Here is a 24,129-nt window from a genome sequence, read left to right on the forward strand (position 1 = left end):
CGGCAGGCGCACCATGTAGTAGCCGGGCAGCAGTTTCTGCAGGAACTCGGCCTCCTTGTGCATGACGGTCTTGATGATGAACTCGTCGTCGCTGGTGACGTAGAACAGGGAGCCGCTGGCCCCCGGGTTGGACAGCTCGATGAGCGGCTCGTTGCACAGGGAGTACTGGAAGACAGGGCAGCGCCGGCCTCGCCGAAACTGCCGGCGGCCCAGGACGCGCGCCTCGCGGCGAGGGAGGCGGCTGAGGGGCAGGGGCTGAGACCTGTTCTCAGGTGCCCCTATGGCTGGGGGGTCATCAGCGCTGCCCCAGGAGGCGCGAGCGGAAGCTGGAGTGGGCTTCGGGGAGGGCTGAAACGGGACAGAGGGCTGGCGCAGCTGCTGTCCTCTCCTACCTATCTCCTCTCCTACCTATCCTGGGACGCTGAGCTGAGAGCTGCAGACCCAGGAGCCACAATGGGCCATGAGGCAACTCTGGGATGGAAGCTGTACCACGGCAGGAGCCGTGTGGCTCGTCCCTCCCTGCACCCCACGGACGTTGCTGCACCTTCCTGTCCTCGGTCCACCTTCCCCGCACACCGGGAGGGTGTGGAGGGCTGGGAGAGGCCTTGGCCATCTGTCTGTCCTCTCCTCACCCACAGCTACGAGCCACAAAACCCACGGAGAGCAGAGGCCACACTGGGCCCCAGGGCCCCCCCGTGCAGGCCCCGTAGCCTCCCCTGGACAGACCGCGGGCGAGGAAGGGCCCGCCCAGCCGCCTGGCGCCGAGGGAACTTGCTTCTCCCTAGTGCCAGCAGAGCCTCGGTGCCCCCGTCTCCGTCTGTGTGCTGGCCCCCGCGACAGGAGAGCCAGAGCCCCGCCACAGCCCGACACCCCGGCCTTGGGACCAGGCTCCGCACCAGGTCCTCTGCACGCCCTCCTGAGCTCGCGGGGGCGCTGGGCGCATCCCCAGGGGAGGGGAAGGCTGGGTGGGCCACGCGCCCCACGTGGCCTCAGCAGGTCCGGGGCAGCAGTGCCCGGGGGCCGCCCGGCAGCCCCTCAACCAGACCCCAGGAGCGCAGGGGAGGACTGCAGAGGGCCACCCGATGGCCAGCCAATGGCCAGCCACTGGCTCTGCCATGGGTGGGACCCAGCAGGGTACTGGAGCAGGGCGGGCGGTGGGAACGAGCCGCCCAGGCCCTCTGCCTTCTGCCCGCCGCCCGAGTCCGTGGCCTGCGACCCTGCGGCCAGCTGACGGGGTGCAGGCAAGGATGGCCATCCTGGCCATGAGACCGGGGCCTGCCGTGCAGGCCGACAAGCGGACGCTCCCGTGGGTGGGCTCGTGGCCCTGACCCCGCTGCCCCAGGGCTGCCGCTCACTCACCAAGTAGTCGTCCGGCCGGATCCCGAAGAGCTCCCGGAAGTAGCGGAAGGCGACGGGCGCATAGGTCTTGAACCGGAAGTCCTGGAAGTGGTGGGCGGGGGTGAGGTTGCTGCCTTCGCTGTGGAGGAGGACGCGGGGCTCCATGAGGACGGCGGCTCCTGGGTGCCTCCCTCTGGTCCCAGTGCCCAGTCCCACCAGTCCACAGGGCTCCTGCTGGGACAGAGGCGCTGTGGCCAGTCCCGGGCGTTCCCAGCAGCCCCACCCCTCCTCTCATTAGCCACAGAGCCCACCATGTTCCTGAGTACGTGGCTGCTAGGGTAGACGACACCGCCCACCCTCTTTTGCAGCTAGGCATGGCCACGTGACTCTACTTGGCCAATGAGACATGAGGGGAACACACTATTTACTGGTGGACCCTTTTCCTCTCATCCCTCCTGCTGCCGGAATGCAGATGTGATGGCAGGAGCTTGGGCAGCCACCAAGGGACTGCTGGTTACAGAAGCCACACATGGAGGATAACAAAGCACAGTAACTAGAAGGAACCAACACCACGAACCCACTTGACCAGCCCAGGGATTGCCTATGGGTATCTTTAGATGAGACAGAAACAAGCTTCCACCTTTTCTTGGGTCTTTTTGTGGTGCCTGGGACGGACTCAGGGCCTCAGGGGAGCCAGGCAAGGGCTCCACCTGAGCCGCCCCTGACCATTGCTTCTCTCTTAGAATCGGCCTGGACCAGTGACCCAGCACAGCCAGTGCTGACTCCTGGAGGGCTGGGACTCAGAGCCCCGGACGCCAGGAGAGGCCTGCTGCTGTCCTCAGGAGGGGGCTGCACTGCGCGCAGGAGAGCCCAGCCGCCCACCTGGGGAAGAAGATGCTCTCCACCACGTAGAAGTCCTGCATGAGCACGTCGCGCTCTGGCTTGGAGCTGAGGTTGCCCACAGTGTAGCCGATGCCCAGCTGGATGGCCCCCTTCAGGGTGGACGAGGTGGTCTGCAGGGACACGGGCATCAGGCCCCGGTAGGGGCTTCTGGCCACAGCCCGGGCCCGGGACGCTCCATGGCTCAGCCTGCAGCCAGCCCCTGGCACAACTGCCCCCAGCGTGGGGTCCATGCAGCCACGGCCCTGCAGGGGAGGGAACCAGCCACGCCGCCAGCAGGGCCCGGCCCGACTCCACAGCCCCAGAGTCCGTTTCTGGCTAGGTCCTGGAAGCCCCGGTGCCCGAGCCCCGCTGCCCTGGCTCGGCAGGGCTCAGTCCACTGCCAGGAGGTCCTGTTGCTTTTCAGTGCTGGATGGGGCTGGGGCCCGTGTGGCGGGGCAGGTGCTGACCGCTGCCCCCCAGCGGTACGCCCAGCCCACCCTCCCCGCTCTCCTGCAGTGCCGGGACTTGAACCGCAGGCTCCACCACGGAGCCAGCTCAGCCTGTGATTCTGAAACAGGGTCTTGAAAGCTGCCAAGGCTGGCCTCCGGCCTGCCATCCTCCTCCTGACCCAGCCTCCCAAGTCGCTGGGATGGCAGCATGACCACTGCGCTCACTGGGGCCCCAGTGCTCCACAGGGAGCAGCTGCACCGTCTCCAGACCTGGGCTCCGCCACCCTGTCCTCTGGGGCTCCGTGACAGCAGGGGCAGTGCTGCCTGCAGGCCTGGGTCCCCTGGGCCACCTATGCCAGCCCAAGGCACGCTCCTCCCTGCTGATCACCTGCACTCCAAGCCCAGGGCAGCCCTGGCACAGACCCTGGCGCCCCGACTGGTCCCAGCGCTCCTGTCCTGGGGCCTGAAGGTCACCCGACAGGACCGCACACAGGCCCCTGCCTGGGCTGGGCCTCCCGAGCCTCCAGCCTTCACGCCACAGTGCACGCCTGACCCCGTGCCCCGAGCCGCCCGCCGCCGAGGGCAGAAAGGGAACCTTCTTATAGGTGGTCTCTCCAGACGCATCCACGCCGCGATGACCCAACTTCTTCCCGTGGCCAGGGCCGGGCTGTCCCGTCGTTGACAGGGCCTGGAACAAAGAAACAGGAGTCAAGTGGACCAGGAGCCTGGGCCCTGGGAACCTGGCGAGGGCCAGAGGCGGTGCCTGCGGGGCCTGCCCAGGCCAGCTGGGACTAGGGAGGTGGTGGGCCGCAGGCAGGGCAGGCGGCTGTCCGGGCCAGTGTCCAGCACAGACAGCCACAGCGCTCACTCCAGAGGAGAGCTGCCAGGACAGGCAGCCCACCCTCGCGGGCCGGGAGAGGGCCCTGGGCCACACTGCCAGACCTCCACTATGCAGACCAGGAGCTGCCCCGTCATGACGGCTGCTGTCCAAGGGCAGTGCCTCTTAAGAAGGCCCTGGGCGGGGAGTGGACCAGGCTGCTGAAGGCTGGAGGGCAGGTGGCGTGAGCTACGGACCCCTTGGGGACCCCAGAGAGACCTGAGACACAGCCGGCCGGGGGATGGGCAGAGCTGGGTCCTGGCCCCTCTGGCGGCCACCGACCTTGGACCAGCGCCCACCCTGGCCGCTCAGGGAGCCCAGCTGACTTGGGCCTCAGGGCCTGGGCCTCGACCCGGCGAGCAGCAGCACACACCCCCTGCTGGCCATCAGGGGGCCCTTTGGGACGGATACCACAGTCCTCTGGGCGCTGGGCCTGCAGCATGACACTCCTCCCTAGTGGCCCCTGCCCTGAGGTGCCCAGGGGCTGCACCCAGGTGGACACGCAGCTGTGGTCCCTGCCAGGTGGAAGAGCCCTTTCCGCTCTCCTGGGTTTGCTGGAGGCCGGGGGCTCACACGGCTGGCCACGCAGGCTGCTCCCCAGCGGTCTGGGCCTCCTGCCCCTCACAGCCGCCCAGGAGCTCCACTCCCGCTGGACACTGACCCGCACCAACCCACCCTTGTGCAGCCACCAGGCTAGGACAGGCAGCGTGGATGAAGGGGGCTGGATGGACGATGGCTGTGGCCCAGGAAGCCTAGGGAGACTCCAAGAGGGACGAAGGGGTTGGCAGGTGGGGTGGAGTGCAGAGTGACCGCTGCTGCGGGAGGCACACTCCAGGACCCTGGCAGCAGCTGGACCGGAGCGCCCAGCTCAGGTGGACCCAAGGCCTGTCACGGCCCCCGCCCAGCCTGGCAGCCCGCCTGGCCAGCTGCAGGGGCACGGTCCACCCCCGCCTGTTCCTGACCCCTGCAGGGCAGACACGGGCTCGCTCTGCCCACCAACCCTCAATGGCACTTGGGTCCAGAGAGGGGCAGTAAGCTGTCCAAGGACCCACAGCCGCCGGCCACCCTGTCCTCCTTGCCCCCTGGAGACTCACCTCTGACGGGGTCGACTTCTTCTGGGTCAGGCCTGAGGGGAGAAGGACACGGTTCAGCCTGCAGAGCCCCCGTCCCGTCCCGCACTGTCTCCAGGAGCTCAGATGCCCCGCTGGGTACCCGCTGTCACCACCCGGAGCCCCAGCAGCCCCGAGCAGCCTGGCGCTGCGCGGCCTGGTGGCACTGGGGAGAGGTGTGGGCCCTGAGCGCCTGCCACCATCGCCCTGGGCTGGGAGCCCCACAGCAGGCGAGAGGTGGCAGAGGCTGGGCGACTGCAGGCCTCGGGCCGCCCCAGGACCCAGGAGTGGGCCGGACGTGGCTCTGGGTGGGGGGGACCCGGGGTCAAGCTCCACCCACCAGGCCCAGGCGTCACAGGGAAGCTGATAACAGGAGGAGACGGGAGCGTAGTCCCTGCCAGGTCCCCAGGGCCAGGCAGCAGCTGGGGGCTGTGGTCAGTGGGAACTGGCCAGTGCCCCGGGCTGAGCACCTGTGGCCCTCTGCCCTGTGGGGACGGGGCGGGCACAGGAGGGGCCAGGGGACTCCCGCTCTGCCCTGTTCCTGGCAGCCCCTGGCCCAAGGGGCTGGCAGATGAGAGGCGCATCCGAGGAGGCGACGCTGGCTAGGTCTGCGCCTCAGGGAAGGGGACTGGCAGGAGAGGGCCACTGTGCCACACACAGCAGTGTCCTGCCAGAGCCAGGGTGGAGGTGGCCGTCGTCCTGGGCACCAGCAGGGTCACTTTCTCTTTCCTGCAGTGCTGTGGGTAGACCCAGGGCCTGGCATGTGCAGGCGCCACCCAACCACAGCCCAGCCTGGATTCTCCTGAGGACGTGGGAGCGGGCTCCTCACTTGCCCTTCAGAGACGAGAAGACTGAGGGTCAGGGAGGCCAGGGCATCTGACCAGGTCCTGGGATCAAGTGCTGGGACAGGGTCCCAAGTGCCACGTGCCTGCCCGCACAGGAGCTGCAGGTGCCAGGAGTGGCTTGGCCCAGGCCTCCCTGCTCTGGGGGGGCTGTGAGGACGGAGCCGTCCAGCCTGAGGGGGCAGGGGCAGCGCCAGGGAGGGGCCCCCTCTAAAGCAGGCTGGGAGGGACTGGTCCTCCCGGGGTCACTGGAGGAGGAGAGGCCGGGGGCTGCGGGTGGCCAGGGCCACCCTGCTGGTCCTCATGGGTGGGCCTGGCCCTGCAGAGCCTCCGGCTCCTGCACGCGCGGGTCCCCGGCCAGTCGGTGCCCTGCCCTCACTGGGCACACAGAGACCCACCAAGCGCCATGTGCACGGTCTGAGGGGGACGCTGGGGGCAGAACTGGCCTGGGGAAGGCGCTGCCCTGCTGGCCTGCACCCAGGGCTCCTGAGTGCCTGTCCCCGGGGAGCCCCAGGACCTGACCGTCTCTGAGGCTGACCAGCGGGCTGAGGCTGTGCGGTGGCATGGGCCTGGTTCCCCCAGGATGACCGTCCCCACGGGGAAGCGACGGGTGTCACCAGAAGGCAGAGGCAGGGACGGTGACGCCATGCCACCAAGGAGCAGGCGCGAGGCCACCGTCTGACACTGGGACGGACCTGGGCAGGTTCCGGCCCCAACGGCACCGTGGGGCAGCCTTCTGGGCTCCAGACCAAGAGAACAAGCTTCCACTGTCCTGAGGCCCAGGCTGCGGTCAGCTGGCCCAGTGGCCGCAGGAGCCCACTCCTGCCTGGGCACCTCCTCTGGCACCCCGGGCACTGTCAGGCAGGCGCAGAGCCAGGAATGGGACCACTCGGGCCGGCTGGAGCAAACAACGGTAGGAGGTGAGGGAGCCCAGCAGGCCCCGTGGAGGGCGAGTCCTGGGCGCAGAGTCCAGGGCTGGGGGCCTGGGCGGGAGCTCAGCCCCACGTGGGCACCCCCAGGGCAGGCCAGCAGACGCTGCCTCCCGAACTGCCAGGCCCTGCTCTGCGCCCCTGCACGGCACGCCCAGGAAGGCAGGGCAGGAGCGCCAAGGGCCTGGGCAGGCCTCGGTGAGTGGCCACCGTCCTGAGGGGCTCCACCCAGCCTGAGTCGTGACCGACGCGCTCGAGGAAATGAAATTCTAAAAATAGCGGTAGGGGAAGCAGAGGCGGCTGTGCTGGGTGCCCACCTCCGGGCTGCGCTGTGGGTGGCCACCCGGCGGCCAGGGCCTGGGTGAGCCCCAGTCCCCTTCCTCCCTGGCTCCCACCAGGATCCGGCGGGGACCCCTGCCACCCCCACTCTGCGCCCCTGGGCAGCTCCTGGGTCCAGCAGGAGACATCCCGCGCTCCAGGGGGACGGGCCTGCCCCTCCCACGGGCCCAGAGCTGACCGGCCTGCAGCATGAGCCCTCCCGCCTCGGCATTCCTGACCCTCTCGGGCACCCACTGCCTGGCCCTGGCCCTTGTCCCTGCCAGTCCCTCTGTTCGTGCTCTGCCCTCGCCAGCCGCCTGACCCACCGCCCCTTCCTGGTCCCCCGGCTGGGTGTGGCCCCATCTATGTTTGCTGACGGACTGACGGACAGATGTCGCTTCCTCTTGGCACATCGGGCCTCAGCTGAGCTGGGGCCACCACAGCCCCCCGGGGCTGCTGTGCTGCTGAGTCAGCAGGGCCAGGCGGAGTTGGGCAGGCAGACCGGAGCCCAGACGGGTGGAGGGGCCAGGCCCCAGGGAAGGAAGAGGTGGGAGCAGAGCTAGATGGGGCGCGCAGGAGGCACAGCAGCGGGCTGGGCCCGGGCGCCTGCTGACCCAGGCCGCTGGGCGCTGTGGGGGGCTGATGCTGGGCCACGTGTCCCAGGGCCCTGCTGCGGGGCGGGTGTTCCGACATGGAGCGGCTGCGAGGTGGGCAGGGGAGCAGAGGGGAGGCCCTGCCGCCCGGGGCCAGGGCTCGGCCAGCCTTACTCCAGCTCTGCCCTCTGCCCCGAAGGACCCTGTGCCTCGGGCACGGCCGCGGCTCTGCCCCGCCACCCCCGCCACCTCTGCTCCTCCCTGCCTCCACAGGCCAGGCCGTCCTTCCCCGGGCCTCTGGGCAGCTGCGCCCTCTGCCTGGAGCCTGCCTCCCTGCTCACAGACCGGCTCCGGAGTCCAGCAGAGAGGCCTCACGTCCCCGCCTCCCACGGCCCCTCATCACCCTCGCCATGGCCCGCTCTCGTTCGCGGCCTCCATCCTGGTGCACAGCTGTGGCAACCCAGCGGGCTCTGCCCCGGCCCCGCAGTTCAGCGTGAGTCCTGGAGATGGCGCCACGACAGGCCCGCTGGCCTGGCACCGTGGCCCCTTCGCACCTGCCCCGCCGTCAGGCGCCCGTGGGCCCCAGTCCAGTCACAGCCGGCCTGAATCGCCTCTTCTCACCATGGCCACTTTGGAAACACCTGAGCCTCCCAGAGCGCGAGACCTCCAGATCCAGAGCAGCCCTAAGCGCAGGAGGCACCCGGGTACCGAGCCAGGCGGGGCACGGCCCTGGGTCGAGGTCTCCCAGCACACGGGAGGCCCGCGTGCCACCCAGGAGCACGCGGGAGCACGCACCGCGCTGAGGAGCGGTCGACGCAGCCTTTCTGCAGGAGCTGGTCTAGGCGCCCGAGGTCCAGCCCCCAGCACCACCCACAAAACTGGCCACAGCTAAGAGGACAGGGCAGGGGAGGCGGAGCGTCCACCCTGGGGTGAGCGCCCACGAGGCTCTGCGGTGGAGGCGCGGGTCCGACAGTAAGAGGAGCAGGAGGAGTGGGGACGGGGTTCCCGGAGGCCCTCGGAGCCTGATGACCAGGCATCGCCACCAAAGAAAGTGGAGAAGGCGGCCTGAGGTGGCACAGAGGACACGCCGAGGCCGTGCCACGGTGCCAGGAGGACCAGGGCAGGCAGCTGCCTGGCACCCACACCTGCCGTGTCCACAGCTGGCCTGGCTGGCTTCACTCTGGCTTTTATCTGTCCAGTGGGGACGGTCCTCTCCAATCAGGGAGGACCCGTCATATTCCCCAGGCTTGAGGGGCACCAAGACCCCAGCAGCTGCTGTCCCCACCTGTCCCACTGAGCAGGACTGGGTCTGATTTCTGCTGCCTCTTGGACTCAGGCCTCCGGGGGCAGCTGATTCTGGAACACAGTAAGGACAGCGCACCTGGCGCTGCCCGTGCTGTGAAGGAGGGCGGGGGCACCTGGGAGGCACCAGCACACCGCTGGAGCGAGGGCACGGGTAACGCCAGGACGGGCAGGTGCCCACGCCCAGCGCGTGGACGCGTCCGTGTTCTGAGTTCCCTAAGAGTCCTTCCCCACGCTCCCACGCTCTGCAGCGCTGTGGGGACCCTTCTGCCCCAGGAGACCGGACGCCAGCTGGCTGGGGCCCTGGTGCCCGCCCCTGCCTCTGAGAGGGGCATTCCTGCCTCAGGGCCTCTGCCCGATGCTCGCCTGACATCTCTCCAAGAGACCGTTGCTCGCCATGGTGGCCACACTGACTGCAGCAGCCGCCCCCTGCCACTTGTTTCCTCGTGGCGAGTGCGGCACCATCTGGGGTCACTCCGTTTAGCGTCTTGCTCTTTCCCATGAGACTGGAGACTTGGGATGCCCTGCTGTGGCTACGCCCCCACAACCCGGCCCCATGCCAGGCACACAGTAGGAGCACAGTGACAGCAGGCGAGGGGACCCAGGCAGACGCCTGGGACGGAGAGGAGGGCAATGGTGAGGCGGGCAGTCTGCAGCCAGGGAGCGCAGGGTCTTCCCAGGAGGTGGGCTGGCACCTGCTCAGCGCACAGTGGGTCCACCACCAAGATGGCTGCTGGGCTTGGGGCCTGAGGGATCCTGGACACGGCTGGACACTCAGGACTGGGCGTGTGGGACACTGCCCACAGAGGAGGTACCCGGACCCTAGAACGGCTGCTCCTGGTGTTGCTGGGTCTGGCAAGCGGTGGACGCCTGCCCGCTGCCCCCGCATCACAGAGGGAGCCCAGCGTCCAGATGGAGCCAGGCCCATGTGCTCCCACATGTTGGCCTCGAGGTCCTGCTGTCCCTGGCCACCTGTCCCCCTCCCTAGGCGGGGCTCCTCGAGGAAGAAGCCTCAGCCAAAGGCCAGCACAGCCTGGATGTGGCTCCTTCCCGGCTACATGCAGGGGGCTCTGGCCCACCGCTCCTGCTCTGCTGCTGGGCCTGGGGAGCAGTGGCCCCCAGGGCTCCCCACATCACTGTGACACCTGGCTGCCTGCACCCCACCCACTGCTGCCCACCATGCAGGGGCCCAGACACCTCCCAACCCCAAGCCCCCGCTCAAGGCTTCACGCCTGCAAAGCCCAGGCCCCTGGGTGCTGCGGGGCGGGGGCAAGCCCCTGGCCCCACCGTCTTCTCTGGGTCCTCGACCGTTCCAGCTCCCTCCTGGCCTGGGCTGTGGGGCCTGCAGTCCACCTCCTCTGCTGGCCACCTGTGCGGGGCAGCCCTCCCACCACGCCGTCCCAGGCCTGTCCCCAGCTGGCCTCCATCCTAACCACTCCCTGGCTACCAGGTTGCAGTGGGAAGGCAGGGTCCCCATGGCTCCCTGGGCTGCTTGAGCATTGGGGCACGCCTCTCAACTCAAGGCCCAGCAAAGCCTCGCAGCCTCGTTTTATAAATAAAACCTTATTGGCACACAGCCACACCCTTCCCTCACATGAGCACATCACCCCCACCCCAGCAAGTGGGCTGACCAGGTGCAACAAAGAACTCCTGCCCTCCTCAGGAGATGCTCCAGACCTGGCGTAACTGAGGAGGGCAGTGACTGGCGTCAGGTCTGGCTGGATCCAGGGGCCAGAGGCTTCCATCTCCCTACCTCTCAGTGCTCCAGGCCTCTCTGCTGACCTCACCCCACCAAGGCAGGTGCTTGTTATCCTGGGAGACCTGAGACTGTGCCCGTTCCACAGACAGCCCCAGGGCCCATTCAGATCACCGTCCACCCTGATCCAGTCCCCATGGCCAGGACTGGGTCTCTGTACCCCAACTCATTCTGCTTGAGCATGGGATGCTGGGAGGTGCCAGGGTAAACCAGGTCACCAAAGCAGAGGTCAGGGGTGACCACGGGTCTCCAGCACCAGAGTGGACGCACTGGGAAACCCTGGCGCCTGGGGCCAGGCCTGAGGACAAGAACGGGGTTGCTCCAGGCCGATGGCTACCTGTGGGCAAAGCTGCCCCCACGCCGTCCGAAGCCCAGCACCCCGGGTGGCTCCCGGCCCTCACTCGGCCGGGCAGGGCCGGGCAGGCTGCAGGCCTGTACCTCCTCAGCAGCGGGACCTGCGCGGGAAGAGCTGGTGCTGGGGGAGGCCCGTCCTGCAGAGGACAGGGAGGCCGAGGCCACACAACCTGAGTGCAGCTACAGACCTGCGACCCCAGGTGAGGTCGCCGGTCCACCTGGCTCTCAGACCCTCGCAGTGCGGAAGCCGCCACGGTGCCAGGTGCCAGGAGGACCCGCAGAGCCTCAGACCTGGGTCAGCCGGTGTCTTCGGCCCAGTGCTGGACCCAGACCCGGAGCCCAGCTGGCGTGGTTGCGCTCACACTCTGCGCTTGCCAGTCACACAACAGGAGCCCACGGGCACGCGTGGGCACGCTTGGTCCCGTGGGAGTGAAGCCGGGGGGTGTGGCCTGGCACGGCCCCCCTGGCCTTTCCCCGCTGACCATCAGTCCCCTGGCTGGAGCAAGAGCCAGGAGAACACGGGGTGGGCAGTGAGGTGGTGACGGCCTGCCCCATGGACCCCAGGCCATGGCTGCCCTTCCACACTTGGGAGCTCCTGGAGGCCAGGCTGCTGGGACACCCCTGGCACGGGGCGGGCCCTGTGTGGTGCTGGGCCGCCACCCGGCCCGTTCCAGCGCCCCTGTGCCTCCCCCAGGCTCCACAGCGCCCAAGCTGCCCTGCCCGTCCTGGCCCTCCTCCGCCTCCCTGTGCCTGGCCCTAGGCGGCCTGGCTCTACACTGGCCTGTCCCCACCCAGGGGAGGCCCCAAGGACACAGGCTGGGCACTCTGGAGCTGCAGCTCTGCCTGCGGCCACCGGGCTACCAAGTGGCCTGAACTTCTCCCTCCAGGCCTCAGTGTCCTCAGGAGGAAGAGGGCCAGCTTGGGGACTGCAGCGAGGTCGTTAGGAGCAGAGGGACAGAGACATGGCCACCGGCACCCCAGCCAGGCCTGGGCGGCAGCAGCGCCTGCCACCCCTGCTGCCCAGGGCAGCCTCGGGCTGCTCAGCCCATCAGACGAGGCAGAAGGGACGCTGTCAGCGAGTGCCTCCCACCTAGAGGTCGAGGCCACCTGAGCTGCCCCAACACCAGCAGACGGGGCCCACACTGAAGGCGCCGCCCGCCCTGCCTGGCCCAGCCCGCCAGCCAGCCAGCCATGGAACCCGGCAGAGCCTCTCGACTGGGCAGTGGTGACCGACCTGCCCTTGCAAACATGCCCGGAGAGGGGCCACCATTAGCTCAGGGGCACACGGGGCCCAGGCCATGAAGCCCGGCGGCTCTCTGCCCGGCCTGGCAGGGAGCCTGTGCCCCGGTGGTCACCTGTGGGCCGGGGTGGGACGCGCTGCCTGTGCAACGGGGTGCGGGAGGCACAGGCGACGCGTCCGAGAACCGACCTCGGGAGCCCGAGGGCCTCAGCAGTCACACGGGCACCTGGCCGGGTTCCGCCTCTGTCCGCCACTCGCTGCATAGGGCCCGTGGGAGGCCACCCGCATCCCGCGGAGCACCTGGCTCAAGAACCCACCACGCGGCCAACCCGGGGCTGCCACCCTGCCCCGCCTGGCTGAGCGGGAGGACACAGGAGGGAAGGCGCAGCGGCAGAGGACCCCGCCCGTGCTCCCAGTCGGCGATGGCCTCGGACAAGGCCAGACCGCTCTGGGCAGGATGCATCCTCAGCAAGCAGTGTGGGGGCTGGGTCTCCCCTGGCGGGCAGCAGACTGGCCCTCACCACAGGCACAGGACAAGCTTGGGATCCAGCAGGACCCATGTGCACTGGGGGACGGGATCTCCCAGGACAGCCGCGGGCCTCCAGGCTGCACCACGGAGCCACGCGGCGACAGGAAGGAGAGGCCGCAGCGGAGGAAGGAGGCCGGTCCCCCGGGGCGGCTGCGGTGGGGGCTCTGACCCAAAGCCAGCAGCCCAGGGAGAGCCCCGCCAGCACTGGCCAGCGGGATGCTGTCCGGCCGCATGAGGCGCCCTGGGAGGGCAGTCCCTGGGCATCACTGCGGCGGGTGGGGGCCTGCAGGAGGGCTCCTGGCCGGCGGGACGGGCAGCTCTGGGTGCCCGCAGCCCAGCTAGACAGGCAGCCACAGGCGGGGTGCGTGGTGCCCCCTCAGACGCCTTGCTCCTCTGGCACCTAGAGAGGCCCAGCAGCAGGACGGGCGTGCAGGTGGCCGTAGCCGTGACGGGGACGAGGTCGGGGGCGGCCGTGCCTCCCTGTGCCTCAGCTGCCCTCCCGGGAACAGAGGCAGGGGAAGGACCACGGCAGTGGCCTGGGACGGGGGAGCGTGGGGGACGGTCACGGGACAGCCGGGGTCACACCTCCCTCGTGTCCCCCGTGCAGGACAGATGGACAGACGTGTCTCCCTGCCGGCTCCAGGGGCAGACGCGATGCCCAGGCACCCAGACCAGCCTCATGGTCAACAGAGAGCAAAGGAAGACTCTGGGGCCTTGGGGGACACCTGCACATTCCCAGCCTGGCCTCTACCACCCAAGCCCAGGTGGGAGGGTCAGGTCCAGGGCGGAGTGCGGCCCAGGAAAGGCACAGCTGAACAGGGGTCCCCGGTCCTGGCGCATGGCCACCCTCATGCCCTCTGTCCTCAGCAGGGCAGAGGCAGATGCCCCTCAAGCAGGCCCTGGGATGGGGCGCTCCCAGCAGTCCTCACTGGGGCTCAGCTGCTGTCCGGCAGTGCCTGGCAGACAGAGGCCACCACGCTCCTGAGCAGCATGGTGGCCACAGGGACGGCCAGCTTGCTGCCAGGTGGCCCGCAGAGCCCCAGGGAGCCAGCAGCCTGTTCCCAGGTGACCTGCGCAGGTCCCCAGAGAGCTCACTGCCTCACCCCGAGCCTGGACAGTGCCACAGTATGAACAGGCTGAGTGTGACCCCAGGATCTGTGCACCCCCGTCAGCAGTGGGGCCTGGGGCTGCGGCTCAGGGGTGGAGCTCCATGCGCCCCGCTTCCATCCCCAGCACGGAGAAGGAGCTCGAGACGGAAGAGGTGCGGCCTGAGGGGCAGGGACTAGTCTGGGAGCCCGCCTTCGTGGGGGCCAGTGTCGTTCCCGTGGGGACAAGCCAGCTCCCCAGAGGCACCCCAGAGCCTCTCAGGAGGCTGAGGCAAGAGGATCACAAACTCTAGGCCAGCCTCAGCAGCTCAGTGAGGCCATGTCTCTAAATAAAAAAGGGCCGGGATGTGGCCCGGGGAGAGGCGTCCCTCTGCTCGATCTCCAGCGCCAAGCAATCCTGGCTCCGCCCCACCCTGCGGTCCCTCCCTCTGGTTCACACTTCTGCCACCAGGCCACAGGAGGCCATCGCCATGAGGTCCTGCCCCGCGGACAGACAGGCGGGCCGCCTGTTCAGGACTCCAGGTTCTGAGCCGGGGAGCCGGGCACAACCCAACTCTGCAGTGCACACTCGGGCGGTGCATGGCGGCTCCAGGGCAGGGGCTCGGCCTCCTTCCCACTAGGGGAGGACTCTGCGTCTGTGACCCCCCTGTTGAGGCGGCCCAAGCTCCGCGGCCTGTGTCCTGGGCAGGGCGAGGGGGAGCGACCCTAACTCAGCGTCCAGCTCCGCAGAGTGGCACCGCCAGGAGCAGGGCACCGCATGCTGGATGTGGTGGCCACACCTCTCACCCCAGCTCGGGAGGCTGAGGCAGGAGGATCTCCAGTGCAAAGCCAGCCTCAGCAAGGGTGAGGTGCTAAGCAGCTCAGTGAGACCCTGTCTCTAAATAAAATGCCAAATAGGCTGAGGATGCGGCTCAGTGGCCGAGTGCCCGAGTTCAATCCCTGGTACCAAAAAACGCCCCCCAAAATGAAAAAAGAAACCGAAGGGCCCTCGTCTGTCAGGCGCAGCCGACTCTCCAGGGGGACTCTCCAGGGGCCTCGTGGAGTCCCACGCAGGCGGGACAAAGCCTCGAGTGACACTGGCTACGACGAATCCAGGTGGCCGGCGAGCGCAGGAGCTGCCCACTGCTCCCGCCGCGTGAAAGGTCGGGTTCAGAGCACAGAGGCCTGGGCTCCGCCCCCACCCCAGCCTGCAGGGCACGCACGCGGAGTCCCCTGCAGCGCGACATCGAAGGGCGTCTGAGCCCCGGGCAGGCGGGAGGCCAGGGGCCTGGCTGCCGGCTGCCTGTTCCCAAGGAGGAGGACGCAGCCAGGGGACACATGGCCAACGGTCCAGACCCAGTCCAGATGCCAAGGGCCTCTGCGAGCAGCCTGGCCAGTGCGGGCCCCGCACCTGACCCAGGGCCACCCCAGGGACAGGTGTCACCGGGTGGAAGGGAGACCTCAGATTCCTAGAACTCGAACCACGACTCCAGACCAGGAGGACACTGGGAAACCGTGAGGGAGGGCTGCCCGCCCCGGCCACCCCGCGTGGTCCAGGCGATGGCCACAGAGACGTCACAGGGAATAAGAGGCCCGTGACACGCAAAGAGCTCCTAAAACAAGACCGGCGGCTCAGCCCCAAGCAGGGGGCACTGGCGCGCAGGACGGACGGCCTGCCCCGCAGGTAACCCCTCCCCAGCTCGGACAGCGCAGCCCTGGCGCCGTCCCGAGCCGCGAGCCCAGGAGATGGGCAGCACCAGAGTGAGAAGCCGCCCAGGCTCTGGCTCATGCAAGCAGGGGTCACCAGCAGTGACGGCAGCGGCGCAGCAGGCGGGCGGGCGGCTCAGTGCAGGACCACGGCTGGGGACCATCCACAGCCCGCACAGCGCCCCAGCCCACCCCAGCCAGGGCCCTGAGCCTGGGAAACAACCCCACGGGGCAAGGCTGCCAGGCCTGGCCCGCCCTGCCCGGAGCCCTGGGGAGGTCTTAGGCCTCCGCCCTGCTGGCCAGTGCTTCCTTGGGGACCCTGCATGTGGCAAGTGGGGCACAGCAGCCAGCAGGCCCCGGGGCCTCGCTGTGCCCGAGTAGAACCAAGCCCGGCCTGTTTCAATACGGGGCTGGCTTCCCAAGGGTCAGCCATGGAGATGGTGCTGCAGGTGGCCAGGGATGGGCCACCACCAAGCTGTCCCCAGCAGTAGGGGCCTCCACCCCGGTGCCCTCTCCTGTTCTCACTCCCACAGCCTGTCCTCCTGCAGCAGCCAGAAGACACCTGAGTCAGGCCCTCTCTCTGCCCTCAGCCCTCCACGTCTCCTGCCTTCCTCGGGGTCAAAGCCAATCCTCCCGGCAGCCCACAGGGCCCTGGAGGACCTGCCTGCCCTCTCCCTACTTCCCACCTCCTCTTGTCCATCTTCCCTCTGCCAGGGCCACTCACTGTCCCCAGAACAGAGCTGGTCCACCCATGGGGCCCGCTAGCTGCCGCCACCCCGACTTCCCCTCCCAGGGGACACTCGTTCCACCACAGGGCCTTTGCACAGCTGCTCCCTCTGCCACCAACATGCACGCCATGGCAGCCGCTTCTCCTTCACGCCCTGGCCTCCTGCCCTGCCCACCCGCCACCGCCGTCACCACAGCGGCTGCTCTGCCTTCTTCTTCCCCGACCACGGTGCGAGGCGGTGGTGCTGGGCGAGGGCATCAGCCCACGCTACCAGCTGGCACAGGACGCTGGCGTGAGCACAGGGGACACTCCCAGGGGAGGCCAAGGCCGCCAGGTCAGAGTGCCTGGTGTCACACAGCCAGGAGGTGGCCAGGGGCCACTAGCAAGCCCTCTGCCCCCAAGGCCAGCCTGGACCCTGGGCTCTGCTGCTGGCAGGTCGCCAACCTCCCCTGGCCCAGAGGAGGTACCGAGGGAGCTGCATGCAGGCCGCCAGGCCTCCCCACCTGCCACCCTCCCAGTGGCCGCCCTGGTGCACCTGGTCACAGTCCACCTGTGGGTGCTGGGATGCTCCAGAACCAGGGACACCGTGGGAGCCAGACACACTAGCCAGCTCCCTAGAGCTCTCCAGAGGGAGAGGAGCCAGTCAGAAGATGGCTGCAAAGCCAACTGTGTCAGGAGGTGACAAGTGCCAGGGTGGGAGGGGCATAACTAGGGGCACAGGGAGGGGCTGGAGGGCTCAGGAGGCCTGAGAGATGTGAGCAGAAGCTTGAAGGATCTAAGAATGCAAATGACAGATCCGAAAAAGAACATTCCGGGAAGAGGATGCAGCCTGTGCAAAGGCCCTGGGGCAGGATCCAGCTGGTGAGCTGTTGGAGCAGTGAGGAGCTGGAGTGGTGCAGCAGGGAGGGGTCAGGGCTCTGTGGGTCGAGGGGAGGACGTGGCAACGTGGCAACGTGGCCTTTGACCCTGAGTGAGTGGGAGCATGCAGGGTTGTGGGCAGAGGGGGCAGGGCCTGAGCCAGTTCTTAACGGGTCTTCTGGAATGAGCTGTGGGAGCAGAGGAAGAGGCAGGGAGGCAGGAGTGGAGCGAGCACTGGTCCAGGCAGGCAGAGATGCTGGGCCGCAGGGGGAGGCCGAGGCGCAGGGGATGCGGGTAGCTCTGGCTTGATTCTGAAGGCGAAGCTGACATAATTTGCCTCCAGATTAGATGTGGGCGGGGGCGGGGGAAGGAATGAGGCCACTGTTCTGCAGCCTCAGGAGACGGGCTCAGGAACACCCAGACCCTGGCTCAGGCCCCCCAGTGGGCCCTGCGGGTGTCCCCAAGCCTCCAGCCTCCTGGGAGCCCTTCCATGAACCAGGTGCCCCCAACAACCCCCATGGGCCTGGCAGCCACAGACACTGCCGCAGGCCAGCCCGGCAGCCTTTGCAGGCCAGGCCTCAGGAACAAGGAGCCCCCAGACTGACCAGACTAAGCACCAGTGAGAACCGTTTCACCTGCCATCAGACTGGCCAAAATCACCCCTGCTGGGGGCACCCCCGCCAGGTGCTGCAGGCGACAAGGTGCCCAGCCTTTCTGGGAATGCTGCTTCAATCTGCCTGCCCTTGACCCAGACAGTGCACGGCTGGGACAGCAAGCGCCAGACACCAAGCACCAGGCACAGGCTGGTGACGCTGCTTCCACAGCCCACCCACGAGGACAGGCCTGCCAGGGGCTGGATGAAGCCCCCTGGGCAGAGGCCTTGGCAGGCGGCAATGGATGCTGACCGACCCAGCACCGCCCCACTTCCCGCCCTGAGACCCAGGCGCACAGGTCAAAGTCACACAGCAGGAGAGTGGCAGGGCTGGAAGCACTGCCCAGCAAGACTGCTCTGGGCTTCCTCCCCAGGACCGGTACCGAGTCACACAGCAAAATGAGGTCCTCATGGGGGACCCCGCCCGGGCAGGCTGCACCGCATCTGGACTCGTGGCCATCATGGCTAGGGCGCCCCAGCACAGAGGAGGCCAGGGACGCCGTTCAGCCCTTAAAATGAGGACTCTTCCAGCCCCAAAGGCCACGGTGCGGAGGCAGAGGCCCGGTTCAGGAGGCAGCCGGGCGGAGGGCGAGCAGAGCCACTGCTGGTGACTGCTCGTGGGTGAGCTCGCTCTGTGTGTTCAGGGGCAGCAGCGAAGGCACGTGGGCAGTCTCGGGCCAAACTCCACCACACCGAGGTGGGAGAAGTGGTTCCCAGGGCAGCAGCGCAGATCCATCCCAGCCAGCTGGCGGGTTGGACAGGAGGGCAGGCCACTCCCTATCTCCCAGCCCCCTGCCCAGATCTAGCTCCTCTGTCCCCAGTCGGATCACCGAGACGCTGAGAAGGCAAATATTTGCCGTGTGGCTTTCTCGTGGCCACTGGGGCTGGGGCTACCGTGTCCCTGAACTGCCCAAGCAGAGGGCTGACAGCAGAAGTTGGGAGGGCTGAGAAGGGGCCCTCTGGGGCCCGCTGCCTCCACCATGCCTGGTGCTGGCCAGGCCACCAGGTGACAGCAAAGAAGGCAGGCGAGTGGCTCACGGGGCTAAATGGGGTCAGCTACCAGGCGGCTCCAGATGGCCGTGGGGAAGGAAGCAGGCAGCAGCATCCAGACCCACAGTGGGGGGTTTCGTCCTCTCCCTCGCTCTCCCATCTCCAGACACTGCTTCCAATTCCCGGGCAGCACAGCATCACCTCGCCTTCCTGCCAAGGAAGCTTCGGGAGGCCGGTCGAAGCAGGAGGACGGATACCCGTGTGGGTGTCTGCAGACACCACCACCGCTGTCGGCAAGGGCTGCCTGCGGGAAGCGCAGGGTTTTGCAAATCCAGTGACTTCCTATTTGGGAGCTTGTGACCTCGCCAGAGAAGGAACCCTTCCGTTCTCTGGGCTCTGCACACCACCCAGCGAGACGCAGGCCAGGAGGCATATGGGAACAGGACAAGGAAGCCATGCCCTGCACAGCAGGTGCGGCCACTGGCGGGCAGCAGGCCTGGGGGCAGGGGGAGACAGGGACAGGGCAGCAAGGTCTCCTCCACCGCACTTGCTCCGACACAGAAGACACCTTAAAACACAATCCCTTTAGACCCCATGTTTCACAGGGAAGTAAACTGAGGCCCAGAAAGGGAGGGGACAGTCACTGCACCAGCACCCAGGTCTGGAGACTTCCAGAAGGAGGGATGACATAGAACCAAGAGGCTGCCCCAAAGCAGAAACCCCACCTTCACCCCAACAGCCACAGCACTTCAAGACCCTAGGGGTGACTGCTTGTGGGGGGAGGCTCAAAAGGTGACAATCACAAGGTGGGCAGCCCAAACTGGTGGCTCCAGGCCAGAAGCTGCATCTGGGGCAATGTCACCCCCCAGCCCTGAAGCGCCTTGGAGGTAGGGCGCCCACCAGAATGGGGGTACTCCAGCATCCCACACACCCAGAGCGGCCCCTCCCAACAAGACAGAGGAGGTCGACCACCCCGTGCCCACAGCAGGAGGCAGCTCGCCCACCCTGCTTCCCAGAGCCGGGTCCCCCCAGGCGCGAGGACCCCTCCTCCCCGCACGCCTCCAAAGGGAGCTCCTTCCACCCACAGGCTCCCAGACGGGGCCCCGCACCCATTCCCGCCCCTACACCGGCTGTCCCCTCCAGGGACCCCGGAACGGGCGGGGCGCTGCAGCCTCGCGGCCCGCGCGGCGCATCCCCCGGGCAGGGCGTGGGGTGTCCCGGCGCCCCCCGCGCGCGCCCGCGAGTGGAACGCTCCGGCGCGCCGGCCGCGGGTCCCCGCGCCCCTCCGCGCCCGGGCGGGCCCACTGCACCGCGGCAGGGGGGACCCGGTCGGCCCATTCGTGCCGAGGGGGGTGCCGCCAGCCGCACCGTTACCTGCCGCCGCCCCGCTCTCCGACGACCAGGCCGCCTCCGAGGGCACGGCCCCCGCCTCGGCGCTCTCCGCCTCGTCCGGCACCTCCAGCTCCATGGCGGCGGCGAGGCCCGAGGCAGCAGCCGAGCTCGGCCGCCGCCGCTAAACAACAAGCGCCGCCGGCCCAGGGCGGAGGGAGGGGCCGCTGCGCGCGGGGGCGGAGCCGGGGCGGGGCCAGGAGCTGACGTATGGCGCGCACCGCCAATCGGGGCTCGGGGGCGGGCCTCGTGCGGCCCCGGCCGGAAGCGCCGCGAGCGCCCCCGCGCGCCCAGGGCTGGAAGAACCGCGCGTTGTCTTCAGGGTAGATCACTGGTAGCGCTGTGCACCGAGCCGCAGGTAACATTCGCAACCGACAGCAGCGTTATTGTTCCGCCGCTCACGTTACGCACTGTTCATGCAGGCGTTTCATTCTGCTTCTTATTAGCACGTATTATACTGTTACGAGAAACAATGGTAAAATGTCTATGTTATTTCTCTGAACATAAATAAGTTATATTACGTCATATTCCTATTTCGTAAAGTACATGAGATAATCTATAAATTATATACTGTGAACACGAATAAGTGCTGGTAATTGGATAAATAATATAAAATTAATATGGAAGTATGAATTACCTATGTTTATATTTGCATATTAAGGAATGAATTTACGTTATTCGTATCATGCTTGATTTATGTTTATGAGTGATACAAATATAAAGTACTTGCATATTTATATTTATATATTATGTTTACATGTGGTGACATATAATGCATTTATACTATATAATTGTATCTATATGAGTAATATAAATATAAGGAAACATAATTACATTTGTATATCACATAGATACACGTACATTATTCATGTAATGATACTCATTTATGTTTATATGAATTTACATGAGTTACAGAAGTATATGCACATATAAACCAGTGTACCTATATGAATATATACTTGAATGTTTAGATCCATGTCTATATCTAAATAATAAATTTTAATCATTCATATGAATGTCAACAATAAATGTCATGTGCTAAGAATCTGTTATATTTTATTAAGCATAATATATAAATTAGACAATATGGTAAATATCAACTTTAGGAAACGAAAGTGTGTGTTGCCACGACATAAATGTTAATATGTATGACGATTCTACCTTTTTTTCTGGTTTTTTTTTTTGGGTCCTGGGGTCGGAACCCAAGGCCTCACACCTACTGGGCAAGTGCTCGACCACTGAGCCACATCCCAGCCGTTTTTATACTTCATTTTGAGACCAGGTCTTGCTGAACTGCTGAGTCTGGCCTGGAACTTGACATCCTCCTGCCACGGCCTCCTGAGGGGCTGAGATCACAGGTGCATGCCATGTGCCCCCACTCCATATTCCCGTTGAGAATAGTAAGTCATGAGTGGCGACGTGGAAAACCAGGCTCGGGGGCCTGCGTGCGAGGTCTCCCGAAGCCAGGGGTTGTTTCTTTGTGGTTCCGTTTCCGTTTAGCCACCTGCGCAGGGACAGGGACAGGATGCGGCTCCTGGTGAGGGTCACTCACACACCCAAGGCCCTGGTTCCATCTCAGCACCACTCGAGAGAAAAGGTTCCTGCCAGAGGCTCAGAATGGCAAGGCGAATGGTGCTCCGGGGGTCCTACACTTGGCACCAGGGACAAGGTCCTGCTGCCGAAGCACCTGGTGGCTCTGCTGGGCAGCCCTGAGCCAAGCTTGAGGTCCGGCGGCCAGTAAGCATTGCTGTGAGAGGCTGTACTCTTCGCCCGTCTCCCTGCGGGCCGGGTGCGGCTCCCACTGGTGAGGAATGGAGCCGGGGTATTTGCTCCCAGGGGCCCCATTCCAGAGGCCTGGGCCTGCTCTGTCGCCACAGCTGGAGGGGCCGGTGGGAAGCCCATAAGGATGGACTGTGTGGGGCCCAGGGATGGACTGATGGGCAGGTGGCAGTCAGGCCTCAGCCCCGACGATGCCTGGGCAGAGCTGTCTGTGGGTACAGGGAGGCAGACCAAGAAAGGAGGAGAGGTGAGATGGTCAACAGGCCCCGGAGGGCCAGGGACTCCCCATTAGCTGTGCCCAGCTAGAGGGGAGCCCACCCAGAGGGGACAGGCGCAGGGGTCAGGGGCCCACAGGGTGCGGGCCTCCTGCACACTCAGCCATGCAAAGGGAAGACATCCTCACACCTACTAGGAGGTGCTCAGTGACACCAGTCAGGCCCAGAGGGACACATGCAGGGTCCATCCACGGGAGGCCCCTGGAGTCCTCAGGTCCACCGAGACAGGAATCAGCCTGGTGGGAGCCAGGGGCTGGGAGGGGACAGGGTTAGTGTTGAAGGGACAGAGTTTTGGAGAGGGTGATGGGGACGCTGCACTGCCCTGTGACAGCTGGTGGCCCCAGCCGCACCCTTAGCAGTGGGGAGCGGTGCGCTTGGCATCCTGCGTGCGCGCTCACCAGTGTTTTCTGAAGGAAGTGTTCCTTGGCCACCTGCCGTGAATAGAAGTGACCTGCCTTGAAACTGTGGGGAGAGAATACTCAGTCCAGCCTCCTAAGTGTGGGCCCTGGAGGCAGCCTGGCCTCCCCTGGAGCCTGCCACAGGCACAGGTCCCCAGGGTTGCCCCAGACCTGCAGCCCAAGGCCGGTGGGTGGGGGGTGGGACAGTCTGAGTCCATGAGGCCGCGTGGCCACGCATGTGCCAGGGCGATTTGAGGCCGCTGGCCTGGGCAGTTCAGGAAGGGCAGCGGGTGGATACGATGCCAATAATAAAAAGGAAGCAACTTTAAAAAAAAGCAGAACTGGAAGATCAAGAAGTGGCATCAAAGGGCATGATTCAGAGACGCGGAAGTAAAAGTCAAGATGATCTGTCCAAGAGGCTGAGGAGGCCCCGGGGAGAGCTGCGGGGACGCAGGGTCGGCTCCCACTGTCTCCACCGCAGGGACGGCTCCGCTCGCGAAATGCGTGTGTGTGCCTTTGCTAAAAATAATGACCTTGAAGGAAACTGGCCGGGGCGGAGGCACGGGGGGCAGGCAGGGAGCGGGGGCGGGGTCCCGTGCGACAGCGCTGTTGGTCTCGGCCATTCATTTCCACTCCCCGCCCCACGGTCCCATTTTGCGGTGTTGGAAAACTGAGGCTGCCGGGCGGCAACGGGTGGCCTGGTTTCCATCGCCCCCTGGTGGTGGCCAGGTGGCTCTGACGTCAGCACAGGTGAGTCCCCGCCCCGCATCACATGCCTGCAGACCATCCGCCATCCGGCCCCCCAAATTTATCAAGCACCTACTGTGTACCCTGCACTGTCTGGACCACAGGGGATGCCAGGATTCAGCAAGACAAAATGCCCGCCTTGAAGATGGCCAGCAAGCGGACGAGGAAATAGGAGGCAGGTTCAAAGGCTGCCGCCTACGGAGTGACGCACACCGGCGGACCTGCGGGCCGGCACAGGAAAGGGCGCTTGCCTAGCGCGCATGCGGCCCTGGGCTCCACCCCAGCTCACAAAAAAGAAAAAACAAAACTGGTAAAAAAACAGCAGGTGAATACATATAGATATAGAGAGGTATGTTTATATGTGTGTATATATATCTCCATAGGCACGGTGGTGCACACCTGTCCTCAACCCAGCAACTGAGGAGGCTCAGGAAGGAGGATGGCGAGTTCCAGGCTAGTCTCAGCAACTTAGTGAGGCCGTGTCTCAAAATAAAAAATAAAAAGAGCTGAGGATGTAGCTCAGTGGTAGAGCGCCCTGGGCCAATTATATAATATATATAATATTTTATATAAATACAGTACATACTGGAAGAAATTTGAAACACCAAGTAATAATAACAATTAGGACAGAAGGCTGGGCTCCAAGCTCATGGTGTTTGTTTCCTGTACTGGGGATTGAACCCAGGGGTGCTTAACCACTGAGCTACATGCCCAGCTTTTATTTTGAGACAGGGTCTCGCTAGGTTGCTGAGGCTGACCTTGAACTCGCGATCCTCCTGCCTCAGCCTCCCGAGTCTCTGGGATCACCGCCGTGGCGCCCGCGCCCGCTTCCCAAGCTCTGTGTGAAGCCCTGTTCTGGCGCCGTCTGCAAACCGATCTCAAGTGGCTAAACCGCCTCTTAACGAAGCGACAAGAGGCAGACGTTGACTCGTCGTGGGCTCCCTAGCTCTCGGAGGAGCCGCCGCGCAGGTCCGGCCTGGGTGGCCGTCGCTGCCGGCTCTCCC

At 65.8% G+C, this 24,129-nt stretch overlaps 1 protein-coding gene and 1 long non-coding RNA gene across 8 annotated transcripts in view; both read right to left on the bottom strand.

The window, feature by feature from the left end:
- PIP5K1C (phosphatidylinositol-4-phosphate 5-kinase type 1 gamma) overlaps window positions 1-20,088 on the bottom strand; it is a 32,668-nt gene extending 12,580 nt beyond the window's left edge. For 2 of the 7 annotated variants that reach the window (XM_079115107.1, XM_079115105.1), the window contains exons 1-6: window positions 19,912-20,087; window positions 4,641-4,672; window positions 3,265-3,357; window positions 2,221-2,351; window positions 1,360-1,477; window positions 13-348 (exon numbers count right to left, since the gene is read on the bottom strand). In XM_079115107.1, the coding sequence (XP_078971233.1) occupies window positions 13-348; window positions 1,360-1,477; window positions 2,221-2,351; window positions 3,265-3,357; window positions 4,641-4,672; window positions 19,912-20,005 (804 nt within the window). In that variant the 5' untranslated portion in view covers window positions 20,006-20,087. Of the gene's footprint in view, window positions 1-12; window positions 349-1,359; window positions 1,478-2,220; window positions 2,352-3,264; window positions 3,358-4,640; window positions 4,673-19,911 lie in introns of those variants that run through there. The other 5 variants (XM_079115109.1, XM_079115108.1, XM_079115106.1 and 2 more) reach the window with 4 other exon arrangements.
- An 869-nt stretch (window positions 20,089-20,957) lies between these two features.
- LOC306645881 lies at window positions 20,958-24,081 on the bottom strand. Its single transcript, XR_013759758.1, has 2 exons — window positions 23,999-24,081; window positions 20,958-21,900 (listed from the first exon to the last, which is right to left on the bottom strand). It is a non-coding gene; the product is annotated as an uncharacterized lncRNA (long non-coding RNA).
- Between the last annotated feature and the right edge of the window lie 48 nt (window positions 24,082-24,129).

The sequence above is a fragment of the Sciurus vulgaris genome (genome assembly GCF_902686455.1).
Source record: "Sciurus vulgaris genome assembly, chromosome: 16".
Taxonomy (NCBI): domain Eukaryota; kingdom Metazoa; phylum Chordata; class Mammalia; order Rodentia; family Sciuridae; genus Sciurus; species Sciurus vulgaris.